At 58.5% G+C, this 23911-nt stretch overlaps 1 protein-coding gene across 2 annotated transcripts; it reads left to right on the forward strand.

Annotated features, from left to right (window-relative positions):
- Window positions 1-1401: 1401 nt before the first annotated feature.
- Window positions 1402-23068, forward strand: C1QTNF1 (C1q and TNF related 1). 2 transcript variants are annotated; one of them, XM_027052310.2, is made up of 5 exons: window positions 1402-1578; window positions 1698-1792; window positions 17148-17312; window positions 19693-19832; window positions 20867-23068. In XM_027052310.2, the coding sequence occupies exons 1-5, from the start codon at window positions 1423-1425 to the stop codon at window positions 21415-21417; spliced, it is 1107 nt and encodes a 368-aa protein (XP_026908111.1). In that variant the 5' UTR covers window positions 1402-1422; the 3' UTR covers window positions 21418-23068. The 2 variants fall into 2 exon arrangements, with proteins under 2 accessions (XP_026908111.1, XP_026908112.1); XM_027052311.2 differs by having other exon boundaries at window positions 1403-1578; window positions 17151-17312.
- Window positions 23069-23911: the final 843 nt, after the last annotated feature.

Here is a 23911-nt window from a genome sequence, read left to right on the forward strand (position 1 = left end):
TATCTCCAGGCTTCCCGTGTCGATAAGCAGCCAGGGATGTTGTAAGTTTCGCCAGGCCTCAGACACACGCCAGAGATCACGAGCGATTCCTGGATCTTCTCACACCAGCCGAAACGCCGTCTCCGATGGGCCGTGTTTACTTGATCTTGCCGTAGTGCCCTTGGAGCCCCCCAGGGCCACTGGGGGTCAGGGCACTTCCCCCTTTGTTCCCACAGGAGCAGCTGGGCTGCCGGTGTCTCTGCGGAGCGGCCACTGGGCCGCCCAAGCCTTCCCTCCCCTTCCACCTCCACGTTCCCTGCTCTGCTGGCAACCTGGTGAGCCTGATGGGTGTCAGGCTTGCACAGCCCCCTTTCCTCTCGACTTCTCAGCCTTTCGGGCAGACACGTGGGCAGCAGTGGCGGGAAGGGATTTCCAAGGCAAGGTGGGGTGGGGTGCGGTCTCTGTGCCTCGCCCGCAACACCCCAAACCAGCACCCCTGTTTGTACATCTCCTGTCCGCGGGTAGCCAGAGAGAGGGGCCCTCGGGAGGAGCGGTGATAAATGACAAACAGGCACAGGTGTGACGTCCACGAAGCTCGCGGAGAACGTGGGAACGTGGCTCAGAAAGAAGCAAGCAAGAATGCTGTTATCGCCACAGCGCAGCTCCGTTACTCTGGCCAGATCCTTCCTCTTTTTGCGATACGATAAGACTCCAGAACTGTCTGTTCTGACTCAGGATGGAGACCAGCCCGGCCCGGGGGCAGCTCCAGAGAAGCCTGTAGCAGCTATCGGCGTGTGAGGAGGGGCCCAAGGGGCCTGGTGAGATCTTGTGCGATTAAGTTGGGGAAAAGGCCTGGGTTTCATATCAAGGAACCAGAGGCTGATAGAAATCTAGAGATGCTGATGTCCCTCCTCGTTGTCCCCTGGCCACACGGTCCTCTGCAAAGTCTGCACCCCCAGCCTGGGGTCTTCATGGGGCTCTCTGAGAGTCTGATCAAAGCAAAAGTCCGTCCCTGTCTGACAGTGCACATGTGTGCCCACGTGCGTGCACACACAGCTTTGCATTGTTTTTTTTAGGGGGAGGGGGTTCACAGATTCCCCAAAACCTGTCTGTGGTTCCTGGACCCCAGGGGGAGCCTCTGATTGAAATCTCTCGGGTCTGCCGCCGTTGGGGGACTTGATTCCACAGCATTGGCTACAAGTGCCGCGGGGGCTGCTTGGAGCCCATCCTCCAGCGCCCAGCAAGTCGGGGTTCCTAACGCTCTTTGTCCTCGGCCCCCAGCCACCCCCACACCTGGAGGGACTTCCGGAGGCTGGGAGTGGTCACCCGTACCCGCCGGCCTGGGCCGGCTCCCCAGGGTGGCCAGGGGTAGGGCAGCGCTGGCTTTCCCCTGCCCGCCGGGCACACACACAGTTAATCCTCAGCGGCTGCTGTTTGGATAATATGCACTGGGAGCGTTGGAGGCTCCGCGGCCCCGCTCACATCTGGCTGGGGTTTGCTCTTTACGAGTCTGTCCCGCTCTCTTCAGCTCTTCCTTTACTTTCGAGAAACCGCGCTTCCGCTTCTGGCCAGAGAGACCTTGGAACAGAGGAGGTCAAGGTGCCGGGAAGGCAGGGACTGGCGGGTGGCTGCCCCCGCGCCCCCCCCCCCCCAGCCCCCATTCTGCACCTTCTTCCCGGAGGACTTTTTCCTTCCTTCTCGCTCTCTCCGCTGACCAGGCTGTTCTGCCCCCTCCGACCTGGCTGGGAGGAGGCTACGACGCTGCTGGGAGATGCTCTAAGCCCGAGAGGCTGCCCCAGGACGCTGGCCGGAGGTAGGTGGCGGCTCTGGCGGGCGGGATGCCACGGGGGCCGCTCCGCTCCTGTTCCGCGGCTCCGGGTCGCAGTCTCCCCTTGTGACGAGGGAGCAGGGGCTCTGTGGCAGCTGGATGGCATCGGGGAATGACTGTGCCTCCCCTCGTGTTTGTGGGCTGATTATCTTGCTTCACACTTCTCAAGGTGTGAGAGGAAAAGGAGTGGCACCCGAGTCCCCGCTGTCCCGAGGGGGGCCCCGCCCCGATATTGCCTGGGTCACCTGAGAGACAGGTTTGCCCTGCGGTGGCCAGTTTGGACCCCACACAGAACAGGAAACGCTGACTTTGGCCCCGGCATCTGATGGTCTTGGTGCTCCTGGAGGAGAATCAGTCTGAACGGGGGAGAATAATGTCCCTTTCCCTGGGGACGCTCCTGGGCTGCCTGCACCACTGAGAACCATGCCTGGCCTGGGGCCGAGTCACCCAGCTGTCTTTGAGTCTCTGGACCTCAAACACCTCCCTGGGTCGAGCCAGCATGCACCGCCCTGTTCTTCTAGGCGTTCCATGGGGACAGGTGTGGTCCCCACCTGTCCTGGGCACCTCCATCATGTTAGCCTGGCTCCCAGTGTGCCGACTCCTGGGCAGCCCCGTGTCCTCTGGGGGTGCACACGGGCCCTCCGGGTCCCTCCCGGTCCATCGGAGGAAGTGGCCTCCCTCTGCGACTTGTCCGTCCCTTCCATGTCACTTCATTTCCAGGAATGGAGGCAGTTTGGCACACTGGAGATCCTTCTTTCTGAGCTTTGAAAATGAGGAGTGTCCTGGGAAACTGAGTTTTCTCAACCATGAGCGACACCCCAGGTCCCTGGGGGAGGATGTGAGGTCCTCGAAGGCTGCCGGGCCTTTGCTTTTTATAGGGTAGGAAAGCACGCAGCCAGCCCCACATGCAAGGTCACAACTAGATTGCATTTGACTGTTGTGTTTGCTACAAGAGGAAGCCTGCCCAGTGTTCTCAGCAACAGGAGGAGGGAAGAAATTCAGAGGAAGAGGAGATGGGGGGCAGAGGGTTGGGTTCTCCTGTCCTGCGTTCCTCCCCCTCCCTTGACCTGAGAGCTGAGAGGAGCTTAGGGTAACCTGTTACAATAATGGCAATAAAAATAACGGTGGCCATGGGTGCACGTGTGTGCGTGTGCATGTGTGTGTGTGCGCACGCGCGTGTGTGTGTGTCCCACACGGCAGGCGCTGAGCAAACGTGGATTCTCGATGACTCCATCAACGTCACTCTCACCCCCGAAGAGCTCAGAGAGGCTCGTGACTTGCTCACAGACAGTAGATAGAGGACCCGATGGAGGACCAGCATCTCTGTGCCCAGAGAGGGCATGTAACTTGCTCAAGGATGCCCAGCTCTCCAAACTGAGGCTGGGACCTGAGCTTCTCAAGTCTGCAAAAATCCATTTCCCAGCTGTCCACGGAGAAAGCGCCCAGGGCAGGACGGACAGCCACGTTCCGTTTCCCAGGAATGCTGCCGTCTCCTCTGGTTCTCTCCCTCCCCCTTCTCCCTTCTCCAGCCTCTGGTGTTCCCAGTGAGCAGCAAGTCAAGGAGACAGAGAAACAAGGGTGCAGGGGGGATCTTTGGTGGGGCTTCAGCCGGCCAGAGGAGGCCTCTGCCTGCCCGGGACAGGTGCAGCCAGCCAGCGAGAGGCACCCTCACAGGTGGACAGTGAGAAGCTGACCTGATCCCAGAAAGGTGCACAGACGTCTCCCTCCTTCATTCCCGGGCTGTAAACCTTCCTATCCAGGGCAACCCAGCATAATCTTTCAGAACGTGCTTTCTGTTGTTCTTCCTGGTGCCTTGGGCCCTCCCCACCCCCAGCTATAATTAGCATGACTCATAAACCAAATATTCTGGCACTGAACTTCACCCATCAAAACAAAGATGAAAAGAATTTTGTAGATACAGTCGTGCTGCTGGGTGTCCTCACCAGACAGAAGCTTGCCATCGGGTTTATGTCTTCAGGGGCTAGCCCCTTGTGTGGGACCCTGCTCCTGGCACTGGGGGTGGCTGAGGGCCCCGGGGCAGGGTGGCGGTGACAGCTCACAGAGGAAAGGAAGAATGGAGAGGTCCTCCTGCACTCACTGCCTAAGGCAGCCCTGTCTGTGGATCCACCGGAGGGGAAAATGGGTGTTTAGAAGCAGCCTCACCTCCCTGCCCCCGAGAGGCCAGATATTTAGGTGGAGGTGATACCTCCCCCCACCCCACCCCCGGGCACTCCTTCTTGGTGATGTGACAACTCCGTGGGCCTAGGGTTATTAATTTTTTTTCCTGTCTTTACCTGCTGAAATCCGCCTTCTCTTAAAGTCGAGGGAGACTAAGGCAGCTCCCTGGACAGGAACGAGGGCGTCTCCCTGAGCCCCCTGCACGGTGCAAGGAACGGGCCGCCCCCCTGGAGGGCAGAGTGGAAAAGGACCATCGAAGCGTGCACAAGGCGCTTCTCTCCACTCCCTCAAGGCAGCCCAGCGAGCCTGGGGTTTGGGGTGCTCCGGGCCCTGCTGGGGGGAGTTCTGCTGTGGCAGCCTGGGTCCTCGGACCCTTGTCCTTCAGCCTCGCGGGGAGGGACTCGGGGCTGTGAGCGGGAGACGTGAGCTCCCGGCATCCCCTCTAGTCACTCATTCTTGCCCACGCTTGCTTTCTAGGACTGGGCTCAAAGTGGAATGGGTGTGGGCGGAGGTGCGGAGGCCCCCCCTTACTGCCCACCAGGGTGTCTCCGGCCTGCCCTGGAGGCCCCTGCAGTCGACCCCTTGTCCGGCTCTGGACGGGACTGGCGCAGGCCTCCTGCGGGGCGTCCTGCCCCGTCCGGGATGGCTGTCAGGATGGCTGTGGGCCAGGCTGGGCCTCAGTGTCTGACCATCTCCCTGGCTCCTGTAGGAATTTTCCTTGAAACAAGACGGAGCAGAGTTGGAGATTGTGGGCAGGGAGGCAGGATGGGAAGGGAGGACGGGAAAGGAGGCAGACAGGCGGGGGCAGGCAGGGCGGGGGCTGGAGGAGTGCGGGAGTCAAGGTGCCCTGGGCTTGGTCAGAGTCTCCTGCTGGCCGCTTGGTAGAGCCATACATGGGGAACGCCCTAAACCTTTTGCCTTGAGTGGCACCCCCACCCCGAATGGGGACATCTGGTTACCAGCCGCCCTCTGCCCTGGGGACCGGGGAGGGAGAAAGACCTCTCCTGGGCCAGTTGCCAGCCCTGGTGGATTTGCAGGCGGGTGCAGGCCGGAAGCGGGCTGGGCCCAGCAACTTTGCCCTGCAGGTTTCTGGGGCTGGGCTGTAGAGTTGGGGAATGGGGTGTGTTCAGAGACACTTGGGCCCTTTCCCCTCGGGAGGGGTCTGAAAGCGGATTCCGGAGAGAGACGAGTAGGTCCCGGTGGCTTTCGGGGTGGCCACAGGGCCCTTCAATGCCTCTGGCATTGAGGGCAGGCCCCTCCCTGCAGAGCCAGGGCTATGACAGCAAGACCCATGGCTCCTGGGGAAGAACCAATCGCGGGCCTAGGGAGCAAACAGAGCTAGACCCCGGCATCTGGGGAGGTGGGCTGGAGCCTGACGCCCGCCTTTCTGTTCCACCCTCTGCTCCTGCACTCTCTTGCTTCCAGGCCTTTCTCTGCAGGAGCCTCCACTAGGGCTCCCCGCGAGCCCGATCCCCAGCAGCACCCCAAAGGATGGGCAGACACAGGTCACCCAGGCTGCTCCCACCGCAACGGCAACTGGTCATACCACTGGTTCCTGCTGGCTGCACTTGGCCTCAGGTTCCTCTGCAGTCCAGCCCTCTGGTCGGCCTCTGTCCCTCAGAGAGCACTGGGGGCCCGATGAAACCATTTGCCACCCCTCCACCACGTGGTCTCCCCTCTCTCTCTCTCCCTTCCGGAGCTCACCAATGGACTGTTCTCTCCGACCTGCAAGAACGATGCTCTAAAAACGCACGTTCAACGGACCACACCTCCCACGCCTCTTACATTTTGAGGTATGGGGCGGGGTGGTTCCTGGTGATCCTGTGCCTAAATCCAAAGGGATTAAACTCAGTGGTGGGTTTTAAGATGCCGGCAGCCTGCTGCCAGCGACGTCTCAGCGCACGGCCTCGGTGGAGACGGTTGCCACCCCCTCCCCCCCGCCCCGCGCCTCGTGCCACGCCTGTCACAGAATAGACGCTCAAGAACCTGCTGAATGAATGAATGAATGAATGCAAGGGCTCGGCTGGTGGAGAGACCCCTCAGAGCCGATGCCACCGCCCCTGCTGCAGCTCTGACCAAGTGAGCCAAGCCGGTGTGGTGTGGGGTGGCAGGATGCGCCTGCCTACCCGGCCTCTTTCCAAAGGCCCCCCGGAGGTGAAGTGGAAAAGGCACTGTGCTGTCACACACACCTGAGCACCAGCACCTCCCCGCTGTGGGGCCTGGGGCGGGCACTCCTTCCCTCCGCGCCCACTTGCTCACCATTCGGGCGCACTGGAGGGGTCAGGTTCAATGGCGTCCAGAAAGCACGGTGCCCGGAGCCCGGCACGTAGTAGGTGCTTGCTGAGTTGACGGTAGTAGGGCTTCGTTAGAAGGAATCTCTGATAAATGCCGAGGCTGCTCCCAGGGGGCCCGTTAGCTCTCTGGGCCATCGCCCAGAATCCCTAAAGAGGGTCTCAAGGATCTGGCACCGTTGCCTTTGGTTTCAAGGCCTCGGGCAGCTTCCTTCGGGAGCAGGTGCCAGCAGTGAGAGGCGTGCCTGGGACGGAACACGAACTCCCTCCTGGGAAACGTGATCTCTCTACCAGGCCTGACTCTAGCCCGAGTCAGATGGCCCTCCCTGGCCCAACCTGTAGCCATGGCAACTCCAGGGGATCTGCTCCCCAGGAGGGGGCCGGGTAGGCTGTGTCTCCTTGGTGCCCTGTGTCCCTGGAATCCAGCCCTCGGCCCGGTACACAGCAGACGCTCAATAAATGCTGGTGCAGGAACTCGAGGCCGGAGCTCCGGGGCAGTTTCTACTCCACGCGGTCCCCACTTGGATGAGGCACAGATTTGCCACAGCACTGTCCCCGAGCCCCTCCTTCGTTCTCCTTCTCTATTGCGTCCCCTCCCCTCCCCCGGCCCCCCCCCCCCCCGGAAGACACAAAATGCGCTCTTCGTCCCCAGGGTGGGGCTTATTGATTTGTCATTGTTCCAAGTGGAAAATAATGTGTACTTCGTGTGAATAAAACTATGGCAGGGGAAAGAAATCGGAGAAGCCAAAATAAGAAAATGGCAAACAGCCCTATTTTCCTCACCCAGGGATTATTGCTGTGAGCAGCCAGGTGGGTGGCCTTCAGATCTCGGCGGCTGAGCACACGGACGGGCACTGATGTGTGTGTGTTTCCAACCCGACCTTCACTCATCGTGAACGTCTTTCCACGTCTGCCAACAGTCATCTGTTTACAGAGGTTGCTAATTGGTGCGGCTGGCTGCGCTCGCCCCTCCCCGCTTTATTTATTTATTTACCTGCCTTTACTCGAAGCACGCGTCCCCTGGAGCTTGGAACCTTGGCTAAAGGAAGCAGGGGATGTAGCCCTTTGTGAAGCAGGAGATTTTTCTGAGCGCAGATAAGAGGAGCCTCTGAGGGTAAGGTGGTTGGAGATGGCCACACCAGGATTCAGCCTTGCGATGGCACTCTATGGGGCACCCTGGGTCACTCTCCCCCCTTCCCTCCTCTCTCCCCAGACAGCCCCACCTTGAGCTAGAGAGAGATTTGAACACCTTGGCTTGAAGCCCTAGCAAGAAGTGTGGGATCCTAGAGTCCTGGTTGCATGTTGGCTCTGCGGAAAGGTTGAGCGTGGAGTTCTGTGTTGCACATCAGACACCAGATACTGGGGACTCGAGGAGGGGAGACACAGCTGCCTTGGAGGGGCTCCTTGTCCGGGGGCGGGGGGTGTAGACCCTACGGGAGGCTGGGGGAGCACCTTCCTGGAGGCGTGCCCCCAGGCCGGGCTCTGAAGAACACACGATGGAGAGGGTGGCGGGGAAGGGACCGAAGGAGGAGAGCGTGTGGCTTGTGTTGGGTCTGCGAGTGGCTCCAGATGGGAGCAGGGGGGCGGCAGGTTGGCCAGAGGCGAGGCAGGAGCCAGGTGGTGGCGCTCAGGGTTTACCCGCTTTCCTTACTTCGTGGGAAGCCTTTTCCACCCAGGGAGGGACTCAGATTGGCGATTCTGCAAGGTGCCTCTCTGGTGAGCAGGTTGGAAGACAGAGGGGAGACAGACGGGAGACGGGGCAGCGGAGAGCTGGGAAGGAAGCGGTGGCCGGCCAGCGAGGAGGGGACAGGAGGCCCTGGGGAAGCTGGGTGGTGGATGAGAGGTGACAGGTGCATGAGAGGTGGGGTCTGAGTGGCCCCCAGATTTCCGGCCTGGCGCCCTTGTGTGGGCGGCCGCTGTAGCTGCAGGAGAAGCGGGTATGGTGGGGACAGGGGCGGAGTTAATTCAGGGGTTCGTGGCTCTATGGCAGAGCGGAGCGCAGGTGCTCAGAAGACTGATAACCCAGGCTGTCCTGTAGAACTTTCTGCCATCGTGGAGATGTCGTCCCAGGTGTGCCATCTGAGAGGCTGGTCGCCTAACATCACCTGCTGTGGATGAGAACCGAATTCTCCATTTCGCTTCATTTTAACAAATTTTACTGGCCCCCTTGGCTGGTGGCTACTGCTCCGGAGGACGTGGGACAAAAGCCCTCAGGCCAGGCCGGAGTGGAGACCAGGATCTCAGGGAGCTGTCACTGTAGAAAGTGACAGACAGACAGTGGGTCTGGAGGGGGAGGGGCTGACCGCCCAGGCCACAGCCCCCGTAGCCACCCGTCTCTGCGGGCGCGCCCGTGAAGGATGAACGCTGGGAGGCAGGCTGGGCCAGAGCGGGGACAGAAGAGGTGGCCAGCCCTGTCCTGACTGCAGATTGCATGCTGAGCTAAATTCTGTTCTTGGCCTAGAAGCCCTTAGGTGTGGGACCACGTTCTCTCTTATGACAAGCTTCCTCGGGAGGCGTCTGTGAGATGTTGGGGCGATTGATGTCCAGGCCTCAGAAGAACCAGACGTTAGAGCCGCTTGTAAAGAGGCGGGTGTGGTGGGACACAGGCCTTGGAACTCCCAGGTTCTCTCCTCCCAGAGGGCGTCCCTGCTGTGGGAACGTGGGCCCTGGGCCAGGCCACCTGCAGAGCGGGCTCACGGCGGGGCACGAGCTGTCAGTGGCCCTTCTCTGTCACGCAGCTCTCAAAGCAGGGGCAGGCCTGCAGCCCAAGGCCTCGCAGCTGGGAGGTGATCTAAGGACAGTGCTCTAGTCAAGGAGGTCTTTGTTTGCACCGGGACAGACTCGGAGCTGTGGAGGCTGGGCTGGCCAGGTGCCCCCGGAGGCCCGACGCCGGCAGCCCACGTGGTCTCACTGTTTTCAGGGCCTGGGTACAACACGGTGTCCCCGCTCCATCCGGGTGAGCCTTTCCTTCCCGAGGCCCAGCTGCCCCAGGAGCGATGGAGACGTGTTAGGAATCGGGGGAGGGATTCTTTTTCCTTTTTTAATATAAAGTTTTTATCCATTCATTTAAGTAATCTCTACACGCAACGAGGGGCTCGAACTCATGATCCCGAGATCAAGAGTCACACGCTCTTGAGACTGAGCCAGCCAGGTGCCCAGCAGATGGGGTGGGGGCTGGGGGAAGTGATTCTTGCCTTCTGTTCTTTTCAGTTTTGTCCCAAGCCAGGCCTCTCTGCTGTGCAGGGAAAAGGAAGCTCTTGCTTATTAACTAGAAAGACCCCATCTCTGTCCCTGGCCATGTGTTTGAAGGTCACCAAATAAACCCCCAAACCTTAGAAAATAAATCCTTCTTCTCTAAGCCAGAGAGCAGCTTCTAGGAGAAGGGGAAAGGGTGATTTTCAGCGAGTGGCGTGGATGCCGGGGCCCCACCCTTACTGACCCAGGTTCCTTCAGTAAGGGGGTCCTTATCCTGCCCACTGCTGCTTCCTTTTCAGGGCTTGGGGGCGGGGGGAAGCAGGAGAGGGCCTGACACCCACTGGGCTGCCCGATTATAGAAGGGGAAATTCGATATTAAATGGGCTTCTGGAGTTGGTGAGCAAATGTCATTCATCAACTGGAAGTCAGTCTGCCTCCCTCCTTCCCGTCACCAGAGGAGTTCCGTAAGTGGAAAATCAGTGTGATGCGTGGTGTCTGGGGCAGGAAAGCAGATGTCATGTGTGAGAAAACCCTGACGGTCATCAGGGCCGGAGGGATGCCCCAACATGGCGCTTTCTCCTTCCTGGGCACCCCAGGATCGACATCGAGGAGAGGTCCTGCTGGAGAGCTCGGATCTCCTCAGTGGGAGAAAGATGTCCAAGCGGAGAGGGGCAGCCTCGGGGCTCCCTTTCCGGCTGGCAGGATGCCGGGGAGAGGGAGGTGGCAGAAGCAGATAGGGGAGGGATGTCGGATGCCACGTTGAAGCAAGGAGTGATTGCCCACCACGCCGAATTGCGTTCTTGGCCTAGACGCCATCAGGTGTGGGAGACAGTCCTCCTCTCATGCCAAGCTTCCTCGGGAGCCGCGTGTAAAATTTTGGGGTGATGTCCAGGCCCTAGAAAAGCCAGGCAAAGTCACTTGTCTTGGGGGTATTGAGGTCTGGGATGCAGCCAGAGCTCCTGGAAGGCATCACAGAGAGGCAAATGGTAGAACGGAGAAGAGACCGTCAGGAGACATTCAAGGCGGTCGGTGACTGATTCGATGTGGCGGGTGCATGAGAGGAAGGAGCCCAAATGACTCCCAGATTTCCGGCCGGCTGCTTGTTCTTAGTCCCGCTTCCTCCCCCCGCTGGTTGCGTTTTGTCCGACAGCGCTTTCTGCCACGATCGGAATGCTCTGCTCTGTGCTGTGGCCAACGTGGTAACTACCGAAGCCGTGTTGCTGCGGAGGGCGTGGAACGTGGCTAGTGTGAGAGAGGAACTGAAGTTTTGAATCTTAGTCAGTTAGTTTAAAATGAAATAGCCAGCCGTGGCCAGCGGCAGTCACACCGGACTGCACAGGCCCGGGATGTCCCCGCTCACCATTTTGATTCGACAATTTGTCCCGTCCCGAGCTATACGGTACACGTCCGTCCGTCCGTCTCCTTCGCTGGACCGTAATCTTCTCGAGGTCAGGGAGGAAACCTCACTGGTGGTGGAGTCAGTTTCTCCTGAGTTCCGACGCAAGGCTGGGCAAATCGTGGGCATTCAGTAAGCCAGGCCCGTGTGATGCCTTCTGCCAAGAGGAAATCTTGAGCTGCACAGGCCGTGGGACTTTTCTTCTAAGCTTCCTCTAATCCAGGGAGATCCTAGGCTCCTTGCCTCCCCGAACAGCTGGCCACCCGATGAGCATTTCGGAAGAGGGAAAACTTCATAAATGCTTTTGTCAAATGGCACTGGGCTGGGTGTGGCATCGAGGCAAATATGCACACATGTGGTGCCCAAACTCTGTGAGTTTCCCATCAGAGCACAGGCAGGCGGGACACTGTGGGGGTGGGTGGGGCCCGTCTTGAACAGATACCAGGAAACTTGAACGTGGGTATGAATTCCATCTGCTTGAAGGATTTACCCCGTGTCCACAAAAGGTCTGAGAAGGGGGTGAAAATTACTATTATTGTTTTAAAGAGGGAGGCAGAGAGAGCGAAAGAGCGAGGGAGAGAGAGAGAGAGAGAGTGCTGAGTTGGGGAGGGGGCGGAGAGAGAGAGGGAGAGAGAGTCTCAAGCAGGTTCCAAGCTGGAGTCCGACACGGGGCTCGATCCCACGACCCTGGGATCATGACCTGAGCTGAAATCAAGAGTCAGACGCTCCACTCATTGAACCACCCGGGCGCCCCAAACGGATGAAAATCATGAACGAGGACGTGTTCTCAGGCTTCCGCCAGACCCTGCCATTGGCCCATTTCCCCCTTCCGCACCCCCACTCCTACCTGGGGGGGGGGGGTTCTTCCTTTGGGGGAGGGTAAGCAGGAGGCAGATGGCAGGGCCAAGGGGAGAGCAGCTGGAGACCCCCAGCTGGAGAGTCTGGGGCAGAAACGGGAGAAAAATGGAGTTCACCGAGCTGACGTGGGATTTGGCAGATGAATTTCTTCACAGGGTTTCAGAAGGGCAAGTCGGGAACTTGAGTCACGCTGGAGCTGGCCTCAGAGGCCTTGACCACAAGGCAGCCTGGAGACCGGGCCGTGTGGGCCGGTGAGGGTTGTCCACGGCTGGCAGAGAATTCCCGCCTCCCGGACCTGCCTTTGCTGTGTGTGTGTATATTCTTCTGAGTCACCCTACTGGGGGCAGAGCCTCACCCTTTGTAGGTGACTTCATTTCACTGGAAATTGCTAAAAGTGATTTGGAGGCAAGTTTGGTTTGGATGTTGGGCAATACTGTTTTCGCCCAAAAGTTACGAAAATGGTGGTGTCGTGATGCTGGCTTTTCTGTGGCCTTTGGTAAAATGGTTCCGAGGACATTTTTTATTCTATCTTAATGTTCATTTATTTTTGAGAGAGAAAGAGAGACAGAGCACGAGCGGGGGAGGGGCAGAGACAGAGAGGGAGACACAGAATCCGAAGCGGGCTCCGGGCCGTCCGCACAGAGCCCGACGCTGGCCTCGAACCCACGAACCCTGAGATCGTGACCCGAGCTGAGGTCAGACGCTTAACCGCCTGAGCCACCCAGGCGCCCGGGTTCTGAGGATATTTTTGAAGAAGGAAAAAGATTTCACTCACGGTTTGCTTTGGCCCCAAAGAGGAGGTTCTTGAGGAGAATCACCAGCCTCTGCTGCCCTCACGACGTCAGCCTGGCGCCTGGGACTCTTTGCTGGCTCTGTCCCCATTGATATCATCCCCCTTAGGTCGGCTGCGTCCTCGTCCCCACCTCTTCCGATCAAAGTCCAGAAAATTCCTTTTCCAGACTGGTAAGAGACAAGCCAACACGCCAAACGGGGCTCCCACTGGGGGCAGAGCCCTGATCCTCAGCTGGGTGGGGGGGGGGGGGGAGTTTTGCCTCCCAGGGGACACGCAGCAGAGTCCGGAGACATCTTTGGCTGTCAGTCACCGCTGGGAGTGGGGCGTGTTAATAGAATTTAGTATGTGGAGTCCAGGGATACTGATAAATATCCTGCAAACGCACAGGACAACCTCCCACAACAAAGAGTGAGTCAGCCCCAAATGTCAGTAGTGCTGAGGTTGAGAAACCCTGGGGACAAAAGAATCCAAGGTAGCTTTTTATGTGTGTTTGTTGTTATTTCCTGACTTTCCCCAAATGAATATATATTACTTTGGATTCAGGAAGAAAAAGGTTTAAAGAAAGGAAAACCTCTTTTCCTTTTAAGTGATGCAAGCTTGGCATTTACAGAAAAAAAAAAAAGTAATTATTGAGGGGCCGAGGAAAAACAGAGGAAATACAGAAGAAGGGAAATAAACAACTTTAGAAAACTCCATTTCACAAATATTTGTTGAGTAGCAATCAAGTTCAGGGTGCTGCAGGATGCTTGGCCGGTCCAAGAGGAACACGACGAGGAGGTCACGGGCTGCTGTGCAGAATCCTACGGGCCAAGCAAAACTCTGCAGAATAAGACAACAGGAAAAACAAAGTTTAAAAAGGGGAGGGAGAGGTTTTGGCAGCTGAGGGTCTGGGAAGGCGTCAGGAGGAAGGGGAAGCACTTGGCTTTGGTCTGGAGGACCAGGTAGGATAATGATGTGATCTGAGGACAGCCTGTTGAGTCAAAACCAGTGTCCCCCACCAGCCCCCGCTTAAAGATTGGGCAGTCTGAAGCTAATAACTTCTCTACGTCTCTGTTTGCTCATCTGTAAGGTTGGTGTAATAACGAATGAGTATTGTCTTCTTAAAGGATTCACTGGAGGTCCCTCTGAGGCCTATGTCGGGGTAAGAATTGCTAATGAGGACGTGTTCTCAGACCTAACCCTAACTTACCGGGCTAGAAGGATGCACTGAAATGATGCCTGGGGTGGATGCTCAGGGCTGCGCCTGGTGCACTGGTGGCCCAACAAGGCTGGTTTTTAGTAGAAGGACGAGAAGGGGAACTCTTGGCCAGGGGAGAAGGATACATACAGATGGACAGATGCCAGGAGTTTGGGGAGCACGGCTGAAGCTGGGATTCAAAGTATGGTCCGAGGACTAGGAGCACTGGTAGCATCTGGGCTTTTTGAAAGTGCAGACCCTCAAGGCCCTATCCCAGATCTTCTGAATCAGAACCCGCATTTAAACCAGGTTTCCCAGGTGGTATGTGTGTATGTTAGTGTTTGCAAAGCAGGGAGCTTGGGCATAGGAAGAGGGGTGCTGTACAGGTAGCTGAAGAATGGGGTGTCATGTATGACCTGTCAGGCATAAATGGTGGATGGATGGATGGATGGATGGATGGATAGATGGATGGATGGGTAGATGGATGGATGGATAGATGGGTGGATGGGTGGATGGATGGATGGATGGATGGGTAGATGGATGGATGGATAAATGGGTGGATGGATGGATGGATGGAAGGATGGATGGATGGAAGGAAGGATGGATGGATGGAAGGATGGATGGATGGATGGAAGGATGGATAGATGGATAGATGGATGGGTAGATGGATGGATGGATGGATGGATGGATGGATGGATAGATGGGTGGATGGATGGATGGATGGATGGAAGGAAGGATGGATGGAAGGATGGATGGATGGAAGGATGGATAGATGGATGGGTAGATGGATGGACAGATGGATGGATGGATAGATGGATGGATGGATGGATGGATGGAAGGATGGATGGATGGAAGGATGGATAGATGGATAGATGGATGGGTGGATGGATGGATGGATGGATAGATGGATGGATGGATAAATGGGTGGATGGATGGACGGATGGATGGATGGATGGGTAGATGGATGGATGGATGGATGGATGATGGATGGATGGATGGATAGATGGATGGATGGATGGAAGGATGGATGGATGGAAGGATGGGTAGATGGATGGATGGATGGGTAGATGGATGGATGGATGGATAGATGGGTGGATGGATGGATAAATGGGTGGATGGATGGATGGATGGAAGGATGGATGGATGGAAGGAAGGATGGATAGATGGATAGATGGATGGATGGATGGATGGATGGATAGATGGATGGATGGATGGATGGATAGATGGAAGGGTGGAAGGATGGATGGATGGAAGGAAGGATGGATGGATGGATGGATGGATGCATGGAAGGAAGGATGGATAGATGGATAGATGGATGGGTGGATGGATTGATGGATGAATAGATAAATGGATAGATAATTTTAATATGTATTTTATAAATTCACATAAACATGTACAGTAGAGATTCTGAGTGGGGGGCTTGTCCAAGCAGTCTCTTGGTCATTGGGAAGCTCTACTGGGTCCTGGAGCTTGGGAGGGATAGCTGGTTGGTAGAGAACTAAGAGGTAGGGAGGCCCAGCTAATCTACTGCGGTGTATGAGGTGGGGAGTGCTGCAGCCAACTGAAGACTTGGCGGAGGTGTGGGTGACAAGGAAGGAGGGGGTTTCTGGGGACGCAGCCTCCCTAGCGCAGAGGCTCATTACATCTCCAAGGATCCATCTGGAGAACCTCTGGCCTCTGCCTTTTATCCCAGGGCTCTGGTTCCTGGCCGTCTGCCTCCCCCATGTTGTCTTTATTTGGCACGGGGGCTCCAGCAGGGAGGGCTAACAGAGCACCCTCTCCACAGAGCTATAACAGCGAGCCCACCAACACACAGAATAAAGAACAAAGCCCCCGAGTCGACCTACCAGCTACAAGGCCTCTGAGCAACGGGGTGTTTGAGGGAAGTCCACGGCCTCCCATGATCAGCGAAAGGAACGTTCATCTGGGTGGATAATTACTGACAAAAAACGAAATCTGTCTCAGTACTTAATTCTTCTTAAACATAAAGGAGGAACTGAAGGAAAATCAGACCTGGGACCTTCTGAGATTTGCCTGCCAGTAACAACCTGGATCCCACTCCTAACTTGGCTTCAAGGGGAGGGCGGTTCTCATCGTCACTGGGCCTCTGTCTCTCACTGGGCAGCTGAAAGTGTTGGGCAGGGTGTCCTGGCAGGCCCTTCGAGGTGTTGAATTGTATGTTTTGGTGAACAAAGTTTGGCTGGGATTGGCCAGTTACTCACTCCTGCAGTGGGGAGGTTTCCCAACCCACCAGAAGCAGTCAAGGCCATCTAGCTGTCTATCTATCCATCCAGAAGCTCCCCCAAGTTAGCTGGGGGAGATGGCTCTAATGGTGGAAGTGGATAGGATGGGTTTTTTTTTGCCTATTTTAAGCCCAAGCACTGCCTCCTAATGGGCTCACTGGGGACCCCCAGTGGATGTGTCTTTCTAGAAGGACTGTTTTCAATACTGGGTGAGGACCTGTCCAGAGCATTCACCTGAGAACACCATGAGAGACATGTGACAGAGCTGGCTCTGATGAGTGACCGAGGCGTCAAGGGCTGGACCCCACCCCCTCCCTGAGTGAGATGCGTAACCTCCCTCCCTCCCCATCCATGCCTACGGCACAGGGCAGTGACCACACGCATTCATCCGGGAGTGTGCTTATTGTTCTAACAGGGCTGATAAATGGTCACCTGCACAGCCCACTGGCTGAGGCTCCGGGGGCAGAGGACGTGCGCACATGACGGTGTGTGAGTGCATGTGAGTGTGTGCATGTGTGTGCATGCACACGTGTGTGCCGGTGGGAGAGTACGCGGGTATGCACGTTAATTGTGTGAGCATGCCCGCGGGTACAAGTGTGTTGAAAGTGTGCGTGTATACAGGTACTGAGTGTGCTGAATGCGTGTGGGAGTGTGTGAGAGTGTGTGAATGTCTCAAGTGTGTGAGAATATGTACACGGGGCACGTGGGTATGCACGGAGGTGTGTGCGTGTGTGAGCGCGAGTAAACGTGTTAGGACTGTGCAAAAGTGTGTGAGCACAAGAGCGTGTGCACGTATGTACAAGAGTGTGTCACGTGTAAGAGTGTGAGCTTTCGTGTGCACCTGCCGCGTGGGAGTACTGAGTGTACGTGTGCACGCTGGCACGTGTGAGAGTACGCGAGTGCACGGGTCCACGTAAGTGTGAGAGTACCGAGGATACGTGCACACGGTGTAAGCACGAGGGCACTAAGTGCACGGGTGCACACGTGTCTCGTGCAAGAGGACACGAGGGCGCGTGCATGAGTGTGCGCGGAGCGTGTGAGTGAGTGAGCTTGTGAGTGAGCACGCGGCCCGTGTGCGGTCGCCCTCCCGGAAGGGGCCGTGGCCGAAGCCCCCCCCCCCCCCCCAGCTTCGCGGGTCTGGCGACGCCTCCGGTTGCCTCTCCGCGGGCCCCCTCCCAGCCCGTGTCCTTGCCCGTGTGTCTTTCCCAGCAGGGCGCGCGGGAACATGGGCTCCCGGGGACTGAGACTCGGGCTGGCGAGCTGCCTGCTGCTGGCCTTCGCCTGTGGCCTGGTGCTGGGCCGTGCGCCGCGCGGCCCACAGGAGCTGCAGGAACAGGAGGGGACCGAGGAGCCGCCGCTGGACCACGCGGAGAGGTGAGACACCGGGGCGGTGTGCACGCGGGCGCTCAGGCTTGGCGGGTTGAGCCTGGGGTCCGGAGCACCGCAGGGGACTCGTTCGGGGCCGGACGCGAGGGAGCAACAGCCAAGGCCAAGGGACGGTCCTCGCGGGGGCCGATCCTTGAGGACAGACCAGCCATCTCCCCTTTCGGCGAGCTTTACCTGAAACCGAACACTGTACCCCTCCTCCTTCTAACCCCAAAGGGATTGGGTCTGTTCGGTTTTGCAGCCACATCCTTAAATAAAGAGTTCACCGAAGGGGCGCCTGGGTGGCTCAGCGCGTTAAGTGTCTGGCCCTTGACTTCAGCTCAGGTCGTGATCTCACAGTTCGTGGGTTCAAGCCCCACATCGGGCTCTGCGCTGACAGCGCGGAGCCTATTTGAGATTCTGTCTCCCCCTCTCTCTGCCCCTTCCCTGCGTGCTCTCTCCATCTCTCCAAAATAAATAAACATTAAAAAAAAAAAAAAGAGTACACCAAGCCCCCCACCCCAGCCCTCGGGTTGTCTTTCCATTCTGGCCTTGTCCTTTGAGAGTATCTTCCAGGGCTCTGAGAGCGCCGCTGGGAATATTTTGTAGGGACACACCAAATGCCTAGGGTGTTACTCACGAAACTGTCGTTCCTCGCATGTGAGGTTCCAGCCCGATGCTTTGACTTTCTGCATTAGTTTCAGCTTCGGGCCGACCTGATGCCCCAGGCTTTAGGTGTGCTTTACAGGACGATGGAATTGCATGCGATGCGGCACACGGTGACATCTGTCACCTCCTGCTCCTTTTCCTCGTCCTCCACTTCCCCCTCCTCCCCCTCCTCCTCCTCTCTCTTTTCGCTCAATGAACATTGAGCATCTAATATTGGTCTGGCCATCCGCTAGGGACAGGGGGACCTGCACAGATGACAGTCCCTGGCCTCCGGGAACCCTGAGGCTATGGGGGAGCAGAGTGGTGAACAGTGAGGTAGGACAGGTATGCCCGCAATGCTGGGGGTGGCGGTGGGAGGGGGGCCCGAGCAGAGGAGTGACCTCATCTTGAAGGACACCCGGGGGACATCCGGGTGTGGAAGGAGGGTGTGTGGGAAGTTGCGGCCGGGCCGGGTGGTTTTGGGGTAGTGGAGGGTAGGAATGGGTAGGGAACTCCTGAACTTAATCCTACAGGGAGTCATGGACGATTATCACGGAGAAGGTGGGGATGTCTGGGGATGTCATGGAGAGGTTTCAGGGTCCTGGGTTCCAGAAAGAAGGCTGGAGAAGGCAGAGAAGATGGATGGGAGGTGTGGGGGGAGGCAGATTCCATCCAGGAGGGTGGTCAGAGTGGTGACGGTCCCCCAGAGATGGGGAGGCCTGAGGACCCAGCTTCTGCAGGTGCCTTGGTGGGGGGTGCTGACTGCTCAGGACCCCGTGGTCCTCAGAATGTGGTGGCGAGGCCAGAGACATCTCCCAAATGAGCCTGAAGCTCCATTCTGGGTGGCCGATGACGGTAACGTGAGGAAGGCTTGGAGGGAGAAGGTTCCGGGGGCGCAGTGACGGGCCGACACTTTGGGACACATCACCTCTGCGGGGTTTGCGGGGTCTAGATGGAGACTTCCGGCAAGAGGCGGGGGTCCACCTGGGAGTCCCCACCTGGCACTTGTGGGGTCTGAATTTAGGGTGTGCAGATCCGTTTCCTGGATTATCTGGGGTTTAAAAGCAGGAGCGGAGGCAGAGAAGGAACCGGCCTTTTGAGATGGAGTGACTACCTCTGAGATGGTACCTTCAGCTCCAGAGCCTGGGAGCACACAGGGAAGCCAGAAAGAGCACCGCGCAGCGCAGGGCGAGGCCGCGAGGTGGCAGCACGGAGCCGTCCCCGGCCACCCCGCCCCGGCAGCCCCTGTAGCGTGGGTGGCAAATGTTAGAGTGGAGTCTCCAGCTCAAAGCTCAAAGGAACCGTAAAGATCTGGCCGAGCCCTTTCATTTACAAATGAGTCAGCTTCATGTAGTATCTTCTAGAACCACAGTTGATGGAGGGGGTTCACAGCACTGTCACACAACCTCTGAAACCCCTCCCGGAGGGGCAGAGCTCTCCAAGCAGCCCGGGCTCGACTCCCACGGCCCGCAAATTACTGCTGTGTTTGTTATCGCTGTTGGTGAGGATTGCTGTGACCAGAAGGCGGGGGGTGGGGCTCTTCCAGAAATTTCATTCAGGGGTCCCAGACTTCGCCAAGAGCCAACGCTGCCTCTGTCGCGGGAAAGCGAGTGCACGCCCTGGCACGCCCAGGAGAGAGGGGAGGCAAGCAGGTTAGACCAGACCCCCTGGCAGCAGGAGAGAGAAGAGGTCCCAGCTCAGAGAGCTCTTGACTTCCACGGTAACGTCTTTATTCCCTTAGGGATGAAAAGAACCATGAAAAATACAGCCCCGGGCAGGGGGAGGACGAGACTGCTTCCCGATGCTTCCGCTGCTGTGACCCCGGCACGCCCGTGTACCAGGCCATCCCGGTGCCGCAGATCAACATCACCATCCTGAAAGGTCAGGCTGCTGCCAAGCCACCGAGGGGACCTTCTCCCGGGTGGGGGTGGGGAGTGCTCTGTTCTGCGGGGGGCGGGGGGGAGGGGGAGAGGATGTAGTCTTTTTTTTTTTTTTAATTTTTTTTCAACGTTTTTTTATTTATTTTTGGGACAGAGAGAGACAGAGCATGAACGGGGGAGGGGCAGAGAGAGAGGGAGACACAGAATCGGAAACAGGCTCCAGGCTCCGAGCCATCAGCCCAGAGCCTGACGCGGGGCTCGAACTCACGGACTGCGAGATCGTGACCTGGCTGAAGTCGGACGCTCAACCGACTGCGCCACCCAGGCGCCCCTTTTTTTTTTTTTTTTTTAATTGAGTTTATTTATTTTGAGAGACAGAGCAGAGGAGGGGCAGAGAGAAAATCCTAGGCAGGCTCCGTGCTGTCAGCGTGGAGCCCGATGCGGGGCTTGAACTCACATGAACCTGTGAGATCATGACCTAAGTCACCCAGGCACCCCAGGAAGATGGTGGTCTTTAGGGTGGATGAGGCGGGCCGCCCCTCAGGGCACAGAGCAGAGGCAGGCTGACCTCTAGAGGTGGAGGAGGAGGAAATTCCATCCGAGGCTCTGTCCCCTTTCCAAGAGGGAAGATTGGAAGGAAGCGGCCCGCAGGACCAGGGTCTCGCCCCGCCCCCCCCGCCCCCGGCTGCATCCGAGCCTCTGTGTCCTCTGTTCTGGGGCTCAGCACCCCACCCCCCGCCCCCAGCCCGCTTTCTGAAATGCCAGTGGCCGCCGCGGCCCGGATAACCTCGCGCAGCCCTGCAAAAATCTGACCGGGAAGCTCCCGGGCGAGCCCGACATCTGCAGTTCATTTGCTGCGAGTCGGCCGTGGGCCTGGCCGCAGCGCCTGCCGCTTTTGGACAAACCCACATGTTCCCTTTGCTTGGCCAGCACTTTCCGGAGGGGGAAAAAATGAAGGCTTCTGGATGAAAATAGAACCACCGTGGCGGCTGGGCCAGCTTTGCTCGACGCCGCGTGCTCTCTCGTCCCTTTTAGGTGAGAAGGGTGACCGAGGAGACCGAGGCTTGCAGGGGAAATACGGCAAAACAGGCTCCGCGGGCGCCAGGGGCCACACGGGCCCCAAAGGGCAGAAAGGGTCCATGGGGGCCCCCGGGGACCGCTGCAAGAACCATTACGCTGCCTTCTCGGTGGGCCGGAAGAAGCCCCTCCACAGCAACGACTACTACCAGACGGTGATCTTCGACACGGAGTTCGTGAATCTCTACGGCCACTTCAACATGTTCACCGGCAAGTTCTACTGCTACGTGCCGGGCATCTACTTCTTCAGCCTCAACGTGCACACCTGGAACCAGAAGGAGACGTACCTGCACATCATGAAGAACGGGGAGGAGGTGGTGATCCTGTTTGCCCAGGTGAGCGACCGCAGCATCATGCAGAGTCAGAGCCTGATGCTGGAGCTGCGGGACCAGGACGAGGTGTGGGTGCGTCTCTTCAAGGGCGAGCGGGAGAACGCCATCTTCAGCGACGAGTTTGACACGTACATCACCTTCAGCGGCTACCTGGTCAAGCACGCCCTGGAGCCCTAGCCCCGCCGGCCCCGCGTCCCCCCCACCCCCGCCTGGGGAGGGGTGGGGGGCACGGGTCTCGCTGCAGCCCCTCCCCCAGGCCTGGCTTCCCCGCCTCACTGCCCAGCTTCCGCCCTCCACACCACGCCCCCCTCGCTGAAGGGGAAGCGGAATCGGCTGTGCTTCCAGGCCTTGGGGGCTCCCGGGTGGGCACCAGCGAGGGGGGGGGGGCGGCTCCCCTCCATGCACGTATCCCCAGGCGACCCCACAGGCGCGCGGCCACGGGGCAGGGTGTCCCAGAGTCATCCCGCTCCCTCCCGTGGCTGGAAGTAATTAAGGAAATTACAAAGTTTGTAAAAGAAGCAACATCGGGCCCTGTGGGAAGAGGGAGGCGTTGTGATTCTTGCCTTCCCACCGGCCGCACCGGTTCCCCGGGGAGACAGTTCCAGCTTGAGCTTGCGTGAGCCTCCCGCTAGAGGAGACCCGACGGGGACGCTGCGGGCCACGGGGGAGGGGGGCGGAGGGCGTGGGGCCCTCCTCGGCCATTCATGAGTCTTCTTTGGCAACCGCTGGACTGACCTCCACGTCCTGGGGTCAGCACGGCCTTGCCCCGAGGGTTGTTCGGCCGGTCTGTCTGAGCCACAGCAGCGAGGGGGGGGGGGGGGGGTGTGGCTGGGGTGGGGGTAGCGAATGTCAGCTCTCAGCAGGGCAGCCAAGCCCCGGGCCTCGGCCTCTGGGCTGAGAGGAACAGCCTGCTTGTTGGAACCCGCAGACTCCTGACAACAGCCGGGGACCTCGGGAGTCCCTGGGTCTGCTCAGCACAACCAAGGCAGAGCCATCCATCTGGCGTGGTTCTGCCCCCACGGCCCCAGGCTGCCCGGAGCCCTGGGCAGGGCCTTCACGCCCGCCACCCCGGCGCTGGCTTTCCGCTCCTCCTCTCAGACGGGTCGGCCATGGAAGGCACTGGAGCCATACTTTTGTAACAGCTGTCGTGGTTATATAATATTTGCTATACAAGCTCCCTGCACACCATCTCCAGTCCTGTTTCCCTGAGGGCTCAGCGCTCTCTCCCAGGCCTCTTTGACCAGTAGCCTAGGACACCGCGGGAGGGCCTTCCTCTGGGCCCCGGAGCAGGGAAGAGCCGGAAAGAGCCGGAAGGGGCTGGAAGGCTCTGCCTGCCTCGGGGCCCCCGCGGGGCACCGTCCCTCTGACCAGGAGAGAAGCACGTCTGAAGCACTGGAGTCAGAACCCTCTCTGGGAGGTGGGGTGTAGAAACACCCGAAGTGGCTGCTGCCTAGATTTGGTGCTCTGGCCCGTGGCTGACTTTGGCCCGGTGGCCCTTCCCTGCCTCTCTCCGTTAACGCCCAAGGCCAAGGTCCCTCTCCTACCTGCTCGGGCCCCTAAGCCCCTACCGGGAACCTTCCTTCCCTCGGGGAAGGGTCGGTCCTTCCCTGGTGACCCTTGGCCTTGACCCATCCCTCCGCCCTCCCGGGGGCCGGGCCACCGGGTCTGGGCCCCGTGCCTCCTTCCTTCTGAAGGACTTCTGCTGGTCAGACTTTCAAAACGGTGTTTCTATGGGCGTGCTGGTGAGTGGAGCGTCCGCCTGCTGCTTTGTGCTGTCCCGGTGCTCTTTCGGAAAACATTAAACTTGGAACCATGCGTTTGAGCATCATGGCCTCTCCAGTTTGGTCCTTGAGCCACATCCTGCCCCTTTCTCTCCCCCTCCCCGCACCCCACCGGCAACCCGCGGGAAGCCTGGGGGCCCGCGGTGGCTCGGCACCGGGAACCTAGGTACCGGCGGGCACAGGCCGAGCCCGAACTGCCTTGTTCCTCCGGGCATGTTTCCCAGGCTCAGCAGGGCATGGCCCGTTGGGCGCCCTGTGCCCGAGGGGTCTGTGAGGGGCGGGCGGGAGGCAGGCCTCGGGCAACTGTGCTGCTGTCCCGGGGTTGCCGTGACAACCCGCCACAAGCCCGATGGCTTACAACAACACACATTTCTGTCGCCCCGCTCGAGAGTCCAAAGGTTCTACAGGAAGGTGTTGACGGGGTCGCTCTTCCTCCCACGCCCGTAGGGGAGGACCCTTCAGCTTCTGGTGGTCCCCGGCATTCCGTGGTGTGTGGCTGTGTCACCCCGGTCTCTGCCCGTCTCTGTCTTCTTTCTTGGGCCTCTCGGACCTCCCTCTCCTTTCCCTCATTAAGATACCAGTCACCGGATTTAGGGCCCACCCTACACCCAGGATGATCTCCTCTCAAGATCCTTAATGACCTCTTCACATTCACGGGAATCAGGGGTTAGGACTTGGACGTACCTCTTGCGGTGGGGGGGACATGATTTAACCCAATACAATGACCTGCTGGCTTGAATACACCCACCAACAGCCTCCCTTATGCTCGAGCACTGAAGAGTGGACGCTTCTTCTCTCTGTCGCTTGCCAACTGGGTTAGCGGCCAGAGCCCTTATCCGACGGCGGCCAGCAGGCAGTGCCGGAGCTGCCTTTGCTCCCTCTGGTGCCAG

Source organism: Acinonyx jubatus, chromosome E1, assembly GCF_027475565.1.
Source record: "Acinonyx jubatus isolate Ajub_Pintada_27869175 chromosome E1, VMU_Ajub_asm_v1.0, whole genome shotgun sequence".
In the NCBI taxonomy this organism is placed as follows: Eukaryota; Metazoa; Chordata; class Mammalia; order Carnivora; family Felidae; genus Acinonyx; species Acinonyx jubatus.

Excerpts from the sequence above, each read along its gene's own strand:
- C1QTNF1 (XM_027052310.2), top strand. The coding sequence starts at position 1,423 with ATGCACTGGGAGCGTTGGAGGCTCCGCGGCCCCGCTCACATCTGGCTG. Across the intron at positions 1,793-17,147 it reads CCCCAGGACGCTGGCCGGAG|CAGGGCGCGCGGGAACATGG; the intron begins GTAGGTGGCGGC and ends TGTCTTTCCCAG. Across the intron at positions 19,833-20,866 it reads CAACATCACCATCCTGAAAG|GTGAGAAGGGTGACCGAGGA; the intron begins GTCAGGCTGCTG and ends CGTCCCTTTTAG.